The sequence below is a fragment of the Filicampus tigris genome, chromosome 8 (assembly GCF_054856515.1).
Source record: "Filicampus tigris isolate MCC_2025a chromosome 8, RoL_Ftig_1.0, whole genome shotgun sequence".
Taxonomy (NCBI): Eukaryota; Metazoa; Chordata; class Actinopteri; order Syngnathiformes; family Syngnathidae; genus Filicampus; species Filicampus tigris.
Window position 1 is genome coordinate 9531007 of NC_141224.1, and position 14051 is coordinate 9545057.

At 38.2% G+C, this 14051-nt stretch overlaps 1 protein-coding gene across 1 annotated transcript; it reads right to left on the minus strand.

Moving 5' to 3' along the window:
- Positions 1–1197: 1197 nt before the first annotated feature.
- Positions 1198–4098, minus strand: tnfb (tumor necrosis factor b (TNF superfamily, member 2)). Its single transcript, XM_086038781.1, has 3 exons — positions 3860–4098; positions 3646–3757; positions 1198–2640 (listed from the first exon to the last, which is right to left on the minus strand). Exons 1-3 carry the CDS (start codon positions 4058–4060, stop codon positions 2156–2158), a joined length of 798 nt encoding a protein of 265 aa, XP_085894907.1. The 5' UTR covers positions 4061–4098; the 3' UTR covers positions 1198–2155.
- Between the last annotated feature and the right edge of the window lie 9953 nt (positions 4099–14051).

A 14051-nucleotide genomic window follows, 5' to 3' on the forward strand; every position in this document is an offset into this window, starting at 1 on the left:
CGCTAGCAAGACCTGCAGCCGCAAAGCACCTGTTTAGAACTTTCTATTTACTATGTGCTATGATATAATGTCATGCACAGGATTTTTTTTTTTTACTTTGCTGTCTGCTGCTAGGTCGGCATTGCCGATGAGAATCTCTTTACCATGGATTTTATGCACGCAGAACTTCTAAGGTGGCACGTTAACTTTCAGTTGGCAGGTAAACATAGCAACAAGAATCACAGCATCAAACTCGTCCAAATTTACTCGTTTTCTGGAATTACTTTAATTTACCATGAATGAAATTTTAGCTTTAGAATTGCCACAGTTATCCAAATTATCTTTACCATCCCCCACTCCTGTTTCTTGCCTCCTGTTGAATGCAAAAAAAATCTGGGTATGATATTCAGTAATGAAACCTGTCTTGTGGTCCCATGAGCATTCCCACCAGAGCCACAGATGAAGGTGACTGCATTATTTCATTTGGGCGCACCACTTTTGGTCAAAATGGCCTTCGGTCATCAGTGGCAAATTCTGGAACATTTTACCAACTCAGGGAATGCCCAACACTGAGCAGTTAAAAAAAATAAATATACATATTATATAAATAAATATACATACATGTTTCCTAGCTGATGAAATGCTTATATGTGCACCGTCCCCTATTGAACAAATAAATAATCCAGTCAAATCACTGTGGACTGCACTTTTTTTCCCCTTATATTTACCGGAGTGTTAATGTTGAAATTATGCATAATGTTTTAGTGCCTTACAGTAATATTGAATGTGCATTTTAGGAATAAAACCTCTGCTTCATCTTTGATGAACGCTTAAGCCTATGTATTTTTTTGGCGGACTTGGTGTAGAAAGTCTGAATAACCACTGGTCTGTATGACGCACACACACAGCTGACAACAGCGGTGGTATGTGTGGTAGGTGCGTAGGTTGTTGAGTTTGGGGTGGGAAACCCCAGTGTGGGTTGAGGCTTCTGTGGGCCTTCACCTGACACTGCATTCTTTAAGATAGAGGAAATTCCCAATTTTGACCAGACAAAGGGACTGTTTGCTCCCCATGCAGGGATTTGTAGCTTGTGCATGTGTGTGTGTGTGTGGGGGGGGGGGGGGTGCATGCGCGTGCGTGAGCGCCCGGCCGGCCGGCTCGAGCAGTTTGACAACTTCCCCTCGAGTGAGTGAGTGCGTTTTTATTTGTACCAGACAAGACACAGAGGTTCACATTGCAAATGTGACTCGGCATAAATAACACCATGTTCCCTAGGCGGCTTAAATAGAAAATAAATATAAATAAATAGCAGACATGAAGTAGCAAACTGTTACAGTTCATATAAGGTGGTGTGTGCTTGAGGTCATCTCCATTGAGATTGAAGCAGTTCTCAATCACCGTTGTACGATGAATAAAAGCGGAGGCTGTGCTTGAAGTCATTCACACATTACTTACTCCCTGATTACTATTTGGGATTTTGATATAGTGGGCCAAGATAGTTCCTCTAAAAATCCCTATATAGTGAGTAGGGGTTGGGAATGACTGAATGATTCCGAATGCAGCGACTGTGTTTGGAATCATTCATCGTCCCCTACTCCTGAATCTCAATATAAGAGATGTTTATGTAGCAGACTATGCAGTCGACCCTACTGCTGAAACGATGAATCGAATAATCCCTAATCATTATTTAGAAATTGTTATACGGTAGACTATGCGGTTGACTCTAGTGCTGAAATGATTAATGGAATGCCTGCCAAATCACTATTTAGAGATTTTTATATAGTGGACTATATAGGTGACTCGAGGACACAAACGATTAATCAAATGCTCCATAATCACTATTTAGAGATGTTTTTTTTGTTTTTTTTATAAAGTGGACTGTGTAGTTGGCGCTAGGTTGGAAATGATTAATCGAATGCTCCCTAATCACTATTTAGAGTTTGTTTGTGTAGTGGACTATAAAGTTGACTCAAACGGAAAAAATCACTTTGCTTGATTCGATAGTGACCATCGGTTGCTCACTACTTTCCAAGATGCATTGTGGGATATATCGAGGGCATTACAGACTAAAATACGGCCAATTCACCTTCTCAAAGTGCACGATATCGTGGCTAGCGAGTGATTTGAACACAGCCTTAGCACTAAGCTAAGTGACACAGCAAGTCTCGCGGCGTCATCAGAGGGCAAAGACGCCGAAGAAGGTCTTGCCGCCGTCCGTCTCCAATTCGGACAGCTGGTTGGTCTCGGTCCACAGCCGGTCGTCCTTGTTGAGCTGGAAGACGGCCCCCAGGTACAAGGCGTTGTACCAGCCCTGCTTGGTGCGCTGCTCGTCCTCGGCCGAACTGCTGTGCTGGCACGCCGAGCGCACGGCGCTCATCAGCGAGGCCTTGCGGCCCACCGAATCGGAGTAGCGCCACACGCGGTGGCTGAGGGGCGCCAGGCGCTTCCCCGAAGACGCCGCCCCGGGCTCCAGGTCCTCCTCGCCGCTGTTGTCGTTGCAGGACACGCGGAAGGACGCCTGGCTGTAGACGAAGTAGAGGCCGGTGTGCGGCACCACGATCTGGTTGTTCACCAGGGTCAGGCCACCCTGCGCGAAAGCCTGACCCTGACCGTTACGCCACTGCAGCTTCTCCTTCGCGTTATCACCTTCCTCGTGAATACCTGACAAGGCCAGACGAACAAACGCCTGTTAAAGCATCACTGGGCACGTTCTCGTTGAATACACTTGCGCAATGACACCTTTCGTCAATTAGCCAATACATATACAATATAAAAAAAAAAGAACTCCCAATTGTTTCTTTAATTGAAAATTAAAATCTACTTTGTAAATTAAGAATAGCACATCCATGCAATTTTCTTCTTTTTTTTTCACCTCCGAAGTCATTCTTATTCAAATCAGAAATTTAAATGCATTTAGTAAACTAAGAATAGCACATGCACTTTTATTCTCAGAATGATGTCTGTAATTAAGAAGGACCCATAGATAATGTTTTTTTTTTTTAATATTCTTGAAAATTAGAATGTATTTAATTAAGAATGGTATATAAACACAAAAATCTTAGTTCTACAATAAAAAAGGTTGGTTGCTACATCTTGTACGCATAGGGGAACTATTTGGCACCATAATGGGTGCAAAATAATAAATTCTGAAAATATAAATGATTTCATCAAGAGAGGCCTGTTTTTCTCATTTTTTTTCTTTTATTTGTGTGTTTTTTTGTTGTTTTTTTTACATTTTGTAATGGAAATTTCAAACGTATTTAGTCAATTAGGAGTAGTTTCTCAGAATTTGGTCTCTCAGGCAATATGGATAGGATGCACTCTCTTTCAGTTAAATACGTACAGGTGACGTGGTTTCACGGTGAACAATCTGGATTTGGAATGCAGTAATCCGAGTTCAAATTTCAGTGAAACCTTCATTGTTGTCAAGAAAAAAGGCCCAGTTTTTAATACTATTGAAGCTCATTGAAATAGCCTTGAAAGAGTAAGATCCACATTAGATGAACCTCTATCAATTTAATGGTTAGCTGCCTGCAATTTGAATCCTTAAGCTTTGAAAGAACAAAAAATGTGCAGAATTATCGCGACTTCTCCAACCCGGATTAAACGTGCCAGACAACATCAGGTGCATCTGCACGCCCTAGCTTGACCGTCCCGACGTCTCACCTTCGAGATGAATGGCCGCCTTGGCTTTGCTGCTGATCCTCTTCAGTGTGTTGTGAGGATCTGATTTATCATCGTCGCCCACCAGCGCCTGCGTCGGGCCCACCGAAGGCGTCTGGACGGGAGCAAGAAGCATTAGAAGAGAGGCCACCCGGAGCGTTTTTTTTTTTTTCTTTTTGCCTATTCTCCTTTTTGTATCTGAGAAGCCTCCGCATACCGTGCTCTCTGGTCGTCCGTGCCAGTACCAGGCGAAGAGAAGCACCAGGCCCAAGCACAGCGCGGCCACCAGGAGGCCAGCAGACAGCTTCCACATCCAGGCCGTGTACGAGCGCTTCTCCACCACCACCACCGTCTTCTCCTCCTCCTTGAGGCCCACTGCCGCCTCCACGTCGGCCGGCGTTGGAGTGTATGCCACCATGATGCTTTGATTTGATTGGCCTGTTTTTGCACCACTTCTGTTCCTGCTGCTGAGAGTGAAGTGTCTGCCAAAGGGCCTGTTCTTTTATTGTCTGCAGGATGGGGAACTCCCATGATGTCACAACTGAAAGCCGAGAGGCATTCAAAATGCATTGCTCGCTATGAAAACCTCAAACCTCGGCGTCGACCGCAGCTTTGAGGTTTTATTTGGTGGCATTTTTTCAGGATGAGCCAAGCAATCCACCTGAGCCCGCTAAGAAAGAGTTGAAAAGTTAACATTTTGCACAAAAAGCTTTTTTTTTTTTTAAACCTATGTTCCAACAACAAATAGTATTAGCTGTGGCCATTAAAAACACTTTAACTCATTCTCTAAAAGCAGTTCTCCATCTTGCCAGCCATTTTAGAGCCTTTTGAATAACCCACAGAATATTATGTTCTTTAAAGTGGAAGTCAACCTAAACATTTTTTTTCAAAAATATGTTCTATGCAGGCCTACTGGCTGAAATAAGGCAATATGATTAATATAAAATAGGAGTTAAGCAGCAAAATCCAACTGTTTTTAGCCATCTCAGGGGGCGGCCATTTTGTCACTTCTGTCGACTGAAAATGACATCACAACTATTCAGGGCTCATAACGACCAATCACGGCAGTTGTGATGTCATTTTCAGTCGACAGAAGTGCCAAAATGGCCGCCCCCTCAGCTGGCTAAAAAGGGGTGGATTTTGTTGCTTACCTCATATTCCACAAACACAATATTAATCAGAATGCCGTGTTTCAACTAGTGGTCCTGCATAGAACATATTCTTAAAAAAATAAGTTTGGGTTGACTTAGACTTTAACACTATAAGCACAAAACTTATCAAAACTCGTAGACTCTCTTCTTTCTACAGAAATCAAAAGTGTGTTTATGCCTTTTTCCATTCTTTAGTAATCAGTAGTAGAACATGGGTTGGATTCACCAAAAACATTAATTTCTGACCCAATATTGGGAAGCAGAACAGTGAATTTGATGCTAATTTTTTTTGCTTTTATGATACCGCAAACTTTAAAAGGACAAAAGCAAGACTGAAAAGGGGATCAAAATGCTGTTTTTCTAAGGTGTATGTCATGCAATTTTTCAGGACATTTTGTGACATTGTTTACTGGCAACCGGTAAAAAGAATGGAGTAAATATTCTTAAAGCGTAAAAACAACCCAAAAAAAAAACACCCACTCTACACTTTAATGAGAAAGCCGTAACGCTGCAATTTTGCGAGTTTTGCAACATTCTGAATTGTAAAAAAAAAAAAAAGAAAAATGCTAACCACTAGTAATAAATAATAAAACAAAATGAGTACCTGTCAACTGTTAACTGTCATCATGAATAAAGACATTCTTAATACTGCAGGAAAATTCAAGTAACATTTCAACATTTTATGTGTTATATACTGTATGTATGTGTAATTAAGTTCTGTAAAAACTGGATGCTTTTGACAAAAAAAATCTGGTAATTGACTGAGGGTTTTTTGGTTTTTTTTTTTTTTTGCCTTGGCAGGTAACACTCCGTTTATCAATTGTGACCGGACATTTTCACAACAAAATTTCCTGTGCCCTTCAGCATCAAGTATTGTGTGGTTTTTTTTTTTTTCCCTTGTCTGATTTGAAGGATTACAAAAGCAACTCTTTAATGGGCCCTTGCACTCCTTAAACCCTTGGCGTGTGATGGAATTGACCAAGTTTTGTGTTTTATGGCGAATTATCGAATTCCGCAATTAGTCTTGCTTTCTATCTACTTTTGCCCACGTAACTAGTATCATCGCTGTCCTGTGAAAAACACTTATCACCGATTTTGGAAACTTTTTTTGATTTTCACTTTAATGCGATTTCTGTAACACGGAAATATGGTTCAGGTCAAAATAAGAAAATGAAAAAAAATGGAGATAAGTGTTTTTGTGTGCCTTCCGCAAAATGCACATTTTCACCAAAATGAACACTCCTGCAAAAAAAAGTCAAATCTGTATTTAGAATCTATAGCACCTAACTCAATTGGAAGAGATGCAATGTAATTAACAGCAAGAAGTAGAGCAGAGGCACAGAAGGTTCCCAACTAAGCTCCAGTAATAGTCATTGTTCCCACAGAGAGAATACTGCATATGCCTTTGAATATTGTTATATGCTCTGGTTGTATGTGTTGCCGCTCAGTGTGTGTTCACATTGAAGTGGTTTGCCGATGTAGGATTACCGTAATATTGCTGCTTATTTTCCTTAGCACTTCTATTGTTCATGACAAAAAGTGGGAACCGCAATCTTGTTTGGTTGTAAAAGATCAGACAAAAAGTTGTTACGAGTGAATTGAATTTTTGATCCCATTTAATGACACGACTGCAAAGAATGGTAAGAGACCTTGTGAAGTTGCCACAAAGCCAAAACCAGAGAAAGAAAGACAGAAATGAAATGACTTTGATTGTCATCTTATTTTTAAACCTGTGAAGCACTTGAAACAAAAAGTAAAAAAAAAAAAAAGGCAACAAGTTATGCAAGAGGTTTCACTTTATATCAAAACAAGCTGATACTTGTGTCCCTACAAACTCAACTTCCTAAACAGTTCATTCCTTAGCACTCGATTTGGATTTAAATGGTAGGCATTGTAGATTACATCAAGTGCTTTGTTATTGTTGTCGAATTTATTTGTATTCTTAGCTATTTATTGCATTCTTCCAAAACTGGTTATACTATGCTTTTTTTTAAATGGTATTTGTCCACTTTAATTTGTGTTTTACTTCACTTGTTATGTATAATCTGTGTGTGCGTGTGCACTTTGGAGTCAGCCAGTCAGCCACCCTCTAAGGGTCCAAAATGCTGCTGCTCGCCTTTTAACCTGAACATGTAATACGGAGCACAAAAGTCTTCTGCTCTCCCTCCACCTGCTTCCTTTTTAAGATTCTGCTGTGTAGTCTTCAAATCTCAAAACGGTTGTTTTATAAATAAATGGGGAAAGATATCAAATTGTCACTCGTTCATTTCATGTTGGGAATGATGCTAATTTGGATGTTGTTTTTTTTGTTTTTTTTTTGTCAAATCCGATCTTTTTATGTTGTCGTTCACATGACAAAAACAAATGCGACTTCTAACACTCAAAATGCACATAAAAACATGACATGATATGGCGGAGTGTTGACGGAAGTAAATATGGCCCTTGTGTCGGGCCTTATCTCATTTTTCTATTTGCAACTTCCTTGTCCTCGCTCCTCTGTTTATATGCTAGCGGCGACCACCAGAAATTCCATCAGGAGGATTTACGGAGGCGCAGGGAGGGACAAGATAGCGTTTTGGGGGAAATTAGCACAATCGTTCCTCGATGATGTCATTTCATGCAGATGGCTACTAAAGAGAAAGTCATGTCGTTGACACGCGTCACAAATGAACCGTTTGTGTGGCTGAATTATTCATATCACCGCAAATGTCCTGTTTCCAATGTATTATGTTTTAAATTCAAGTTAAATATAAAAATAACACTGTTACCCTTTACAAACAATGCAGATGCAAAGACGATTGTGAGCAGTCCATTTTTAAAAAAAAAAATCTGAATTGTACAGCTCACGTGTGGAAAAAAATCTGATTCGTCACATGAGCAAAAAAAAAAAAAAAATCGCAATTGACCTGCATTTTAGCTAAAGAAATACTTTAATAGGTGTTTAGTACTTAATAAGCATGTGGGATGGGGTAAAACTATAAATAAATGTTTCTTATATGGTGCCTATATTGTGAATTTTCAGCGGATGGGTCTGAAACATTTCCTTGCGATAGAGAGGGGTTCACTGTATAGGAAATCCCATAAAATGGATGATTTATTTAATAACGTGAAAGAAATGAAGAGGCCTAAAACAGCAATGTTGCGTTTTGGTACACTTACTATAAGACTTGTCAGTACAACCGGGGGCGACAAATGGACCACATGCCACCCCAATTTTCCTTGCAGAGGAGGTGGAAACTGTGGGCAACAATGACTTTCTTCGTCAAACAGGTTTCCACACTTCCAGTTACCCAACTCCGTTTTCTCTGCGTGTCATATTGTGTGAATGCTCAACCAGTCCAGGCGGCTCTCTCTCTCGAGTCACGTTTTGTACTTCATTCATTGGTATTTGTTGATCTATTGTGCGTGTGTGTGTGTGTGCATGTGCACGACGTGATCGCTCATCTTGGAAAATTTGCTTAATACCTTGAGTAATGACAAACTCCCCCAAGGAGACAAATCAGAAACATGAACACTAGCGGCATCCAGGTGGATATTCGTGACTCCGCCCCCCCCAAACACCCCCCCCCCAAACACCCTCACCAGATTCTTTCTCAGTGATTCTTGTCACGTATGTGCACATTTCCAACCAGCCAGCCTTGGTTGTACTACCAGCTTTCAATTGTTGTTGCGTAATTTATGATGTACTAGCTTGTATGCATTCATGCGCCTTTAGCAGTCCCGTCAACAAGTATTTGCGGGGGATGTAAACATGTTACCTTAAAGCAGTAGTGTTAATGGAGTTATTAACCTTTATTCAATGTTCATAAACTTAAACACTTGGGATTGCCACCAATCTATGGAGGTGTATCTCTGTGCATTATGGGAAGAACCTGACAGTCTCGCGATTGTTTTGTTTTTTTTCTTTTTCATTTTGACTTGCAACACAAATTGTTGACGTTCATAATGATGATAACAAATAATAATAGATTTAGACAACTTCCTTGAAAGCTACCCAAGTATGCTTGTCCTTGTGGTTACTTTGTGGGCGGGTTGATTTTTTTTTTATTGTTTACTTGTGATACATTTTTGACAATTTCCTGCCCAATCCTCGGCGACTAATGCATTTATCTGAATTATAAAATTAGTCAATTCCAAGAGGTGTTTCCAAACGGTATGCAGTACTGTTTGAAGATAATTGCTGAATGCATATGCAAAGACTGAGAACTATGTACCGGTCGTACTCAGTTGTGGAACTTGTACAGAGTTCAAGTGATTTTCACCATTTGAGTTTTCCTGATTTTTGTGTGTATATTAACTGTAGCGACCATCCGAGTATAGTTGCCAAGTATAGTTAGCTAGGTATCCCTACACCTAGATATTGCTTCTTCCCTTCAGATTGTTCACTGGCGTGGCTTCTTTAGAGTGCCTCATTGTCAGTCATGAGTGTGCACGTCATGAAGAGCGAGCGTGGGAGGTTATTTTCTTTTTTTTCACTTGACAGCCTCCGATGTCATGGCATGGAAAAGGCCCGTTACGACTCGTTAAATTCTTCTTTGTTATGTGGCAAATGTGCAAGAAATATTTCTTTTCACTTTAAAGGGATGCCAATTGCTTTAACCACCGTGGTGGAAAAAGACTTGTTGAACAATTATTATTTCCAATTTAATATTATGCAGACGTAGTGTGTCAGAACGCCTCAGGCAAAAACCTTTATCCTCGTATTGTTGCTTAAAATAGTCCCTCCAGATTTGTCCTGACGTGTGCTTATCGTTGTATAGGAATGGCTTGAGTGGCTCACGTCCAAACATAGAATTCACTTTCATTGGCTGCAGTTTCTTTTTCTATCGATTTTTTTTTTTTTTTTTTCCATGATCCTCCATATTCAAAACAATACTTTAGCCCTCACAACACCAAGTATAGCCTTAGAAATACAGACATCCTTTTCTTCAGCGTCCCCATTCCAAGGGTTGAATTTAGGTGAGATATTCTTATCTCATTTGCACTCATTGTCGACATTCATATTATGCGGATGCTGCTGCATGTTCATGTATGACTTTTGAATGCATATTCTATTCCCACTCTAACTCCGAATCCAGTTCTGCTTTGCATTGGCCTATCTTGTCATGTCTGAATGTGATTACCAGAGATGGGCATTTTACCCTATTTTGCCGGTCTGTCCTCTGTCAGCGACCTGCGCACCATTCCGTCACTGTCCCTCCGTGCATATTCATAGAATAGTCGTCCTCTGTCCCCGTCCGTCCTCGTCCTTTTAAAGCACTTCCCTCCTTACATTTCACCACCTTTTTCCTACGGCCTTTACATATCTTATCCCGGATTACACTACGTGTGTTTCTGTCAGTCATAAGTATGGGGTGTCCGGTGGCATAATCCATGGTATTGCATGTGTTGTAACCACTAGAAGGCAGACTATGCCTGTCAGTACAAAGTTGTACAAAGCCTGTCAGTACTGCAGGGAACGCATATGAAAAAGAAAGAAAAAAAGGACTCAACAGTGTTGTTGCAAGCAGTTAATAAAGGTGGCTCCGTGGTAACGCAGAAGAGAACGGTGGTCTTTTTTTTTTTTTAAATAAGAAACCAACACAACACGTCTGTTGGTACTTGACCCGGTTAGGGACAATCAAGTAAGGTCGAAAACCCACTTTCATCCTTGCTTAGACCGTTCTTTAAAAAAAAAAAAAAAAACTTCTCGTCCTCCGTTCCCAAAATGGGTGTCCGTCTGGGACGGACGAACAAACCGTTGCCCATGTTTGGCTAACCTGTTTGTTTCCACTCTGACGTTGCTTCACGAAGAAAAGAGAAAAGCAGCGTAGTAGCTAGTAATTTTCAGAAAAATACATGTTTTTCCTGTTGTACTACATTTTCATTTTACATTTACTAATATACTGTAGCTATAGAGTGCGTTCAATGTAAAATCATTTTCCCAAAGTTTTCAAAATGAGACATTTTAGAGCTATAATTACAATACCATGATACTGTGAAACTGCAATATTTTTGCTTACCGTCATACCATCAGAATCTGAAACTGGCCCATGCCTAATTTTGTATCTGTAAATAAATGATTATTTTGCCATTGAAAGCACTTTCCCAGTCTTATATTTGTTGTTTTAAAGTTTGAGGTGTCACAAAAGCAAAAAAAAAAAAAATACTTTCAAAGTCAGTGTTCAGCTTGACAAAAAAACAGAAACCGGTCAGAAACCGTTGTTTTTGGTAAAACCAATCCATGTTCTACTGCTGAAAACCTTTTTTTTCTGGTGGAAAAAGAGAATCTACTCTTTCTGTGGTGCTTGTATTCTCACAAAACACAATATTCCATGGGTCTTGAATGCTTTGTCAAATTGTTGTAAAACAGCTGGCAATATGGGGAACTCTGTTTTGACAACAACTGGCAGTGATGAGTTAAACGGGTGCCCATCAAGACTAATAACCAGCATCTCAGTTATCTCAGGGTTAAGAAGCAAGAAGTAACAGGACATCTATTTTTTAATCTCAGCAAGACACGCCTCCATTTTACAGCATTTGCGTGGGTTAGTTAATTCTAGAGGTATGTGTAGTGGAGTTTCGTCAACATAGCAGTGAATGCTAATGTCGTTTTTTTAGTTCCAGCACATAAATCCCGAACAACGCTTGGAAAATAAAATTTACAGTGTTTTGTAATACTTTTCTTCCAGCACCACCTTCATGGTCCAAAAAAATTGCATCAAAATGTGTTTTATTTGCGAAATATAAAAATTTGCTGATGTAGTCCTTTCACACCTTGGTTTGATTCCAGAGGGCTTGTGTAAACGTGTGACGGCGTCATCACTGCGCCTCACTCCGTCATCACACCTCCCCGGGCCGAAAGGAAATAAACCAGGAAGTTGTGACGGCCGCCTGAGGAAGGTGACGACGATGCTTTGTTACAACAAGAATACGGGGAAAGTTTAGCAGCTTGTCAATCATTTCAGGGGTCATGGGAAAGTTTTTTCAGTGTCAGTGACTGGGAATGAAGCTCACAGTTGAGGAAGTAAAGCAAGCAAAATGTGAATTCAGTGAACACTCTGTTTATTGATATGTTGCACAGACATCCCGATATTATGTTTCTTTATATATATATATATATATATATATATATATTTATTACAACAATATTAAGTGTAAAAATAATTAAGAATTCGTAAGAAAATCTTTATCTCGTGTGAAAAATGTTAATTAATTGATTTTAAAGATCCATATTGTAGAATATATACTAATTATAAAATGTTAATTGTAAAATCTATATATTTGTAAAAACATATGTGAATTAAAAGAAATTAAATATTCATTTTAAAAAATGTAATAATTGAAATAATATTGTTGAGTTATTTAATATGGAAAAGTATTATTTAATTGTAAAACAAAATAATTTCATTGTGTTATTTCTAAGAACATATGTTATTGTAAAAAAATATTTGTTGCAGAGATATTAAGTGTAAAATATATTGATTGTATAATGAATATAGGAGACTTTATATTTAATTGTATATTCTTTTTTAATGATGAGTTGAGTTGAGTTGAGTTGAGTTGAGTTGAGTTGATTATGAAATGTTGTGATGATGTACTTAATTGCAAAGCTGAGCCAGTCACCTGGCCAGCTGGAAAAAGTTCTGGAAGGACCAGTTCTGGGATTTCCATTCTGCAAATGGGATGGCAATTTTCCATGATGTGTCAACCATGAGAAAAATGCAATTTGATGCAATTTGAAACTTTATGAAAGTTAATGCTTGGGGAAAAAAACTAAAATAAAGAGAAAAATAGAAATAAATAAAGCTCATCCAAGAAGGGGGGAAAAGTGAAACTTGTTTAGACTAGTAATTAGCTTTTTTTTAAAATTGAAAACAATTAAAATCGGGAATCATGTTTTTTTAGGAACAAATCAGATTTGATTTATTATTTGCATATACTGAATGAATTCATACACTGTAGTTCGCTCTCGAGAATTAAGTCAATTTCACTGTTCACTTTTTTTTAATGTCACCATATAATATTTAAGGTACAATAAATCAATAAAGCTTTGCAGTTTGACCAATAAATAGATTTAAGGTATCAATTATCATTTTAATAATTTCGTCATATTTTACTAATAAATTCATTTCCATGTATTTTCAGTGTCCTATGAATACTGTAAAAACGTTTATTGTGTGTTTTATAAGTAAACTATCTATAAAATTGTAAAGTACTAGTATCAGAGTTTTGACATTTAAAATGGTACTAAATTATGCAACCAAATGTATTGATAACTTTTTGAAATATGTACATATAATAATGAATATTTCTGTTTGCAATAGAAAATGAAACTTCATTTATCATTGATATTCTTGGAAATATCAAAATACACTAATCAATCTCATTAAATTGATAAATGTTCTTCAGTTTGCATTTCGCAAATCCATGGTTTGCTTTGTTTAAATATCAGCATATAAAATTATAAATTGAAGATTCAAAAACTTAATAAATGATTGGACTTTAACCTACAAATTGCTAAATTTAAAATCTTACTACTTTTTTTCAATGATTACCAGTAATATTAAAGATGTAAATGAATCAATAATGACTTGTATTGTGACCTATAAAACAGAATATCACAACAAAACATAACATTCATATCTAATTCACAAAATATTTTACCTATAGAACGAAGTTTAATATAAAACTAAGTATTAATAGATAACATTTAATGTATTTTTATTTTTTTTCCATGAATAAATTTTTATTTAAAGCACAAACAACAACATTGTCCATGAATTTCAATGAAGTCTAATAATTGAATCATTTGGAGCACGAGTGTATATTAACTAAGGTATGCAATTGTGATCACTAATGTGTTTGCCTGTGCATGCGTGTGTGTGTGCGTGCGTGTGTGTGTGTGGGGGTGTGTGTGTGTGTGTGTATTATGAATGATGTCACTTGGGTTGAGCTGCTTAACGATATGGTCCACTCAGCCATTTGGTGGTTTGTGTCATCGTCACGACGTCAGACAAAGTGAAAGTGTGTGTTTTTTAAACGCGATAAGGAAACAGCGCTACCGGGTGGCCACTCGAAATACTGCAGTTCAGGTCAAGCTACTCTCAACGGTTCTGAAAAAAAATCCCCAAAACAAAACAATGACAGTTCAGAGATTCTCTGTTTTCGTGTTTTCATACAGCACAATGCTATTTTCTCTTTATTTAAAAACACATTACAAAAATATTGTATTGTTTTTGGGAGGGGCTGGAATGGAATATAGCATTTCAATTTATT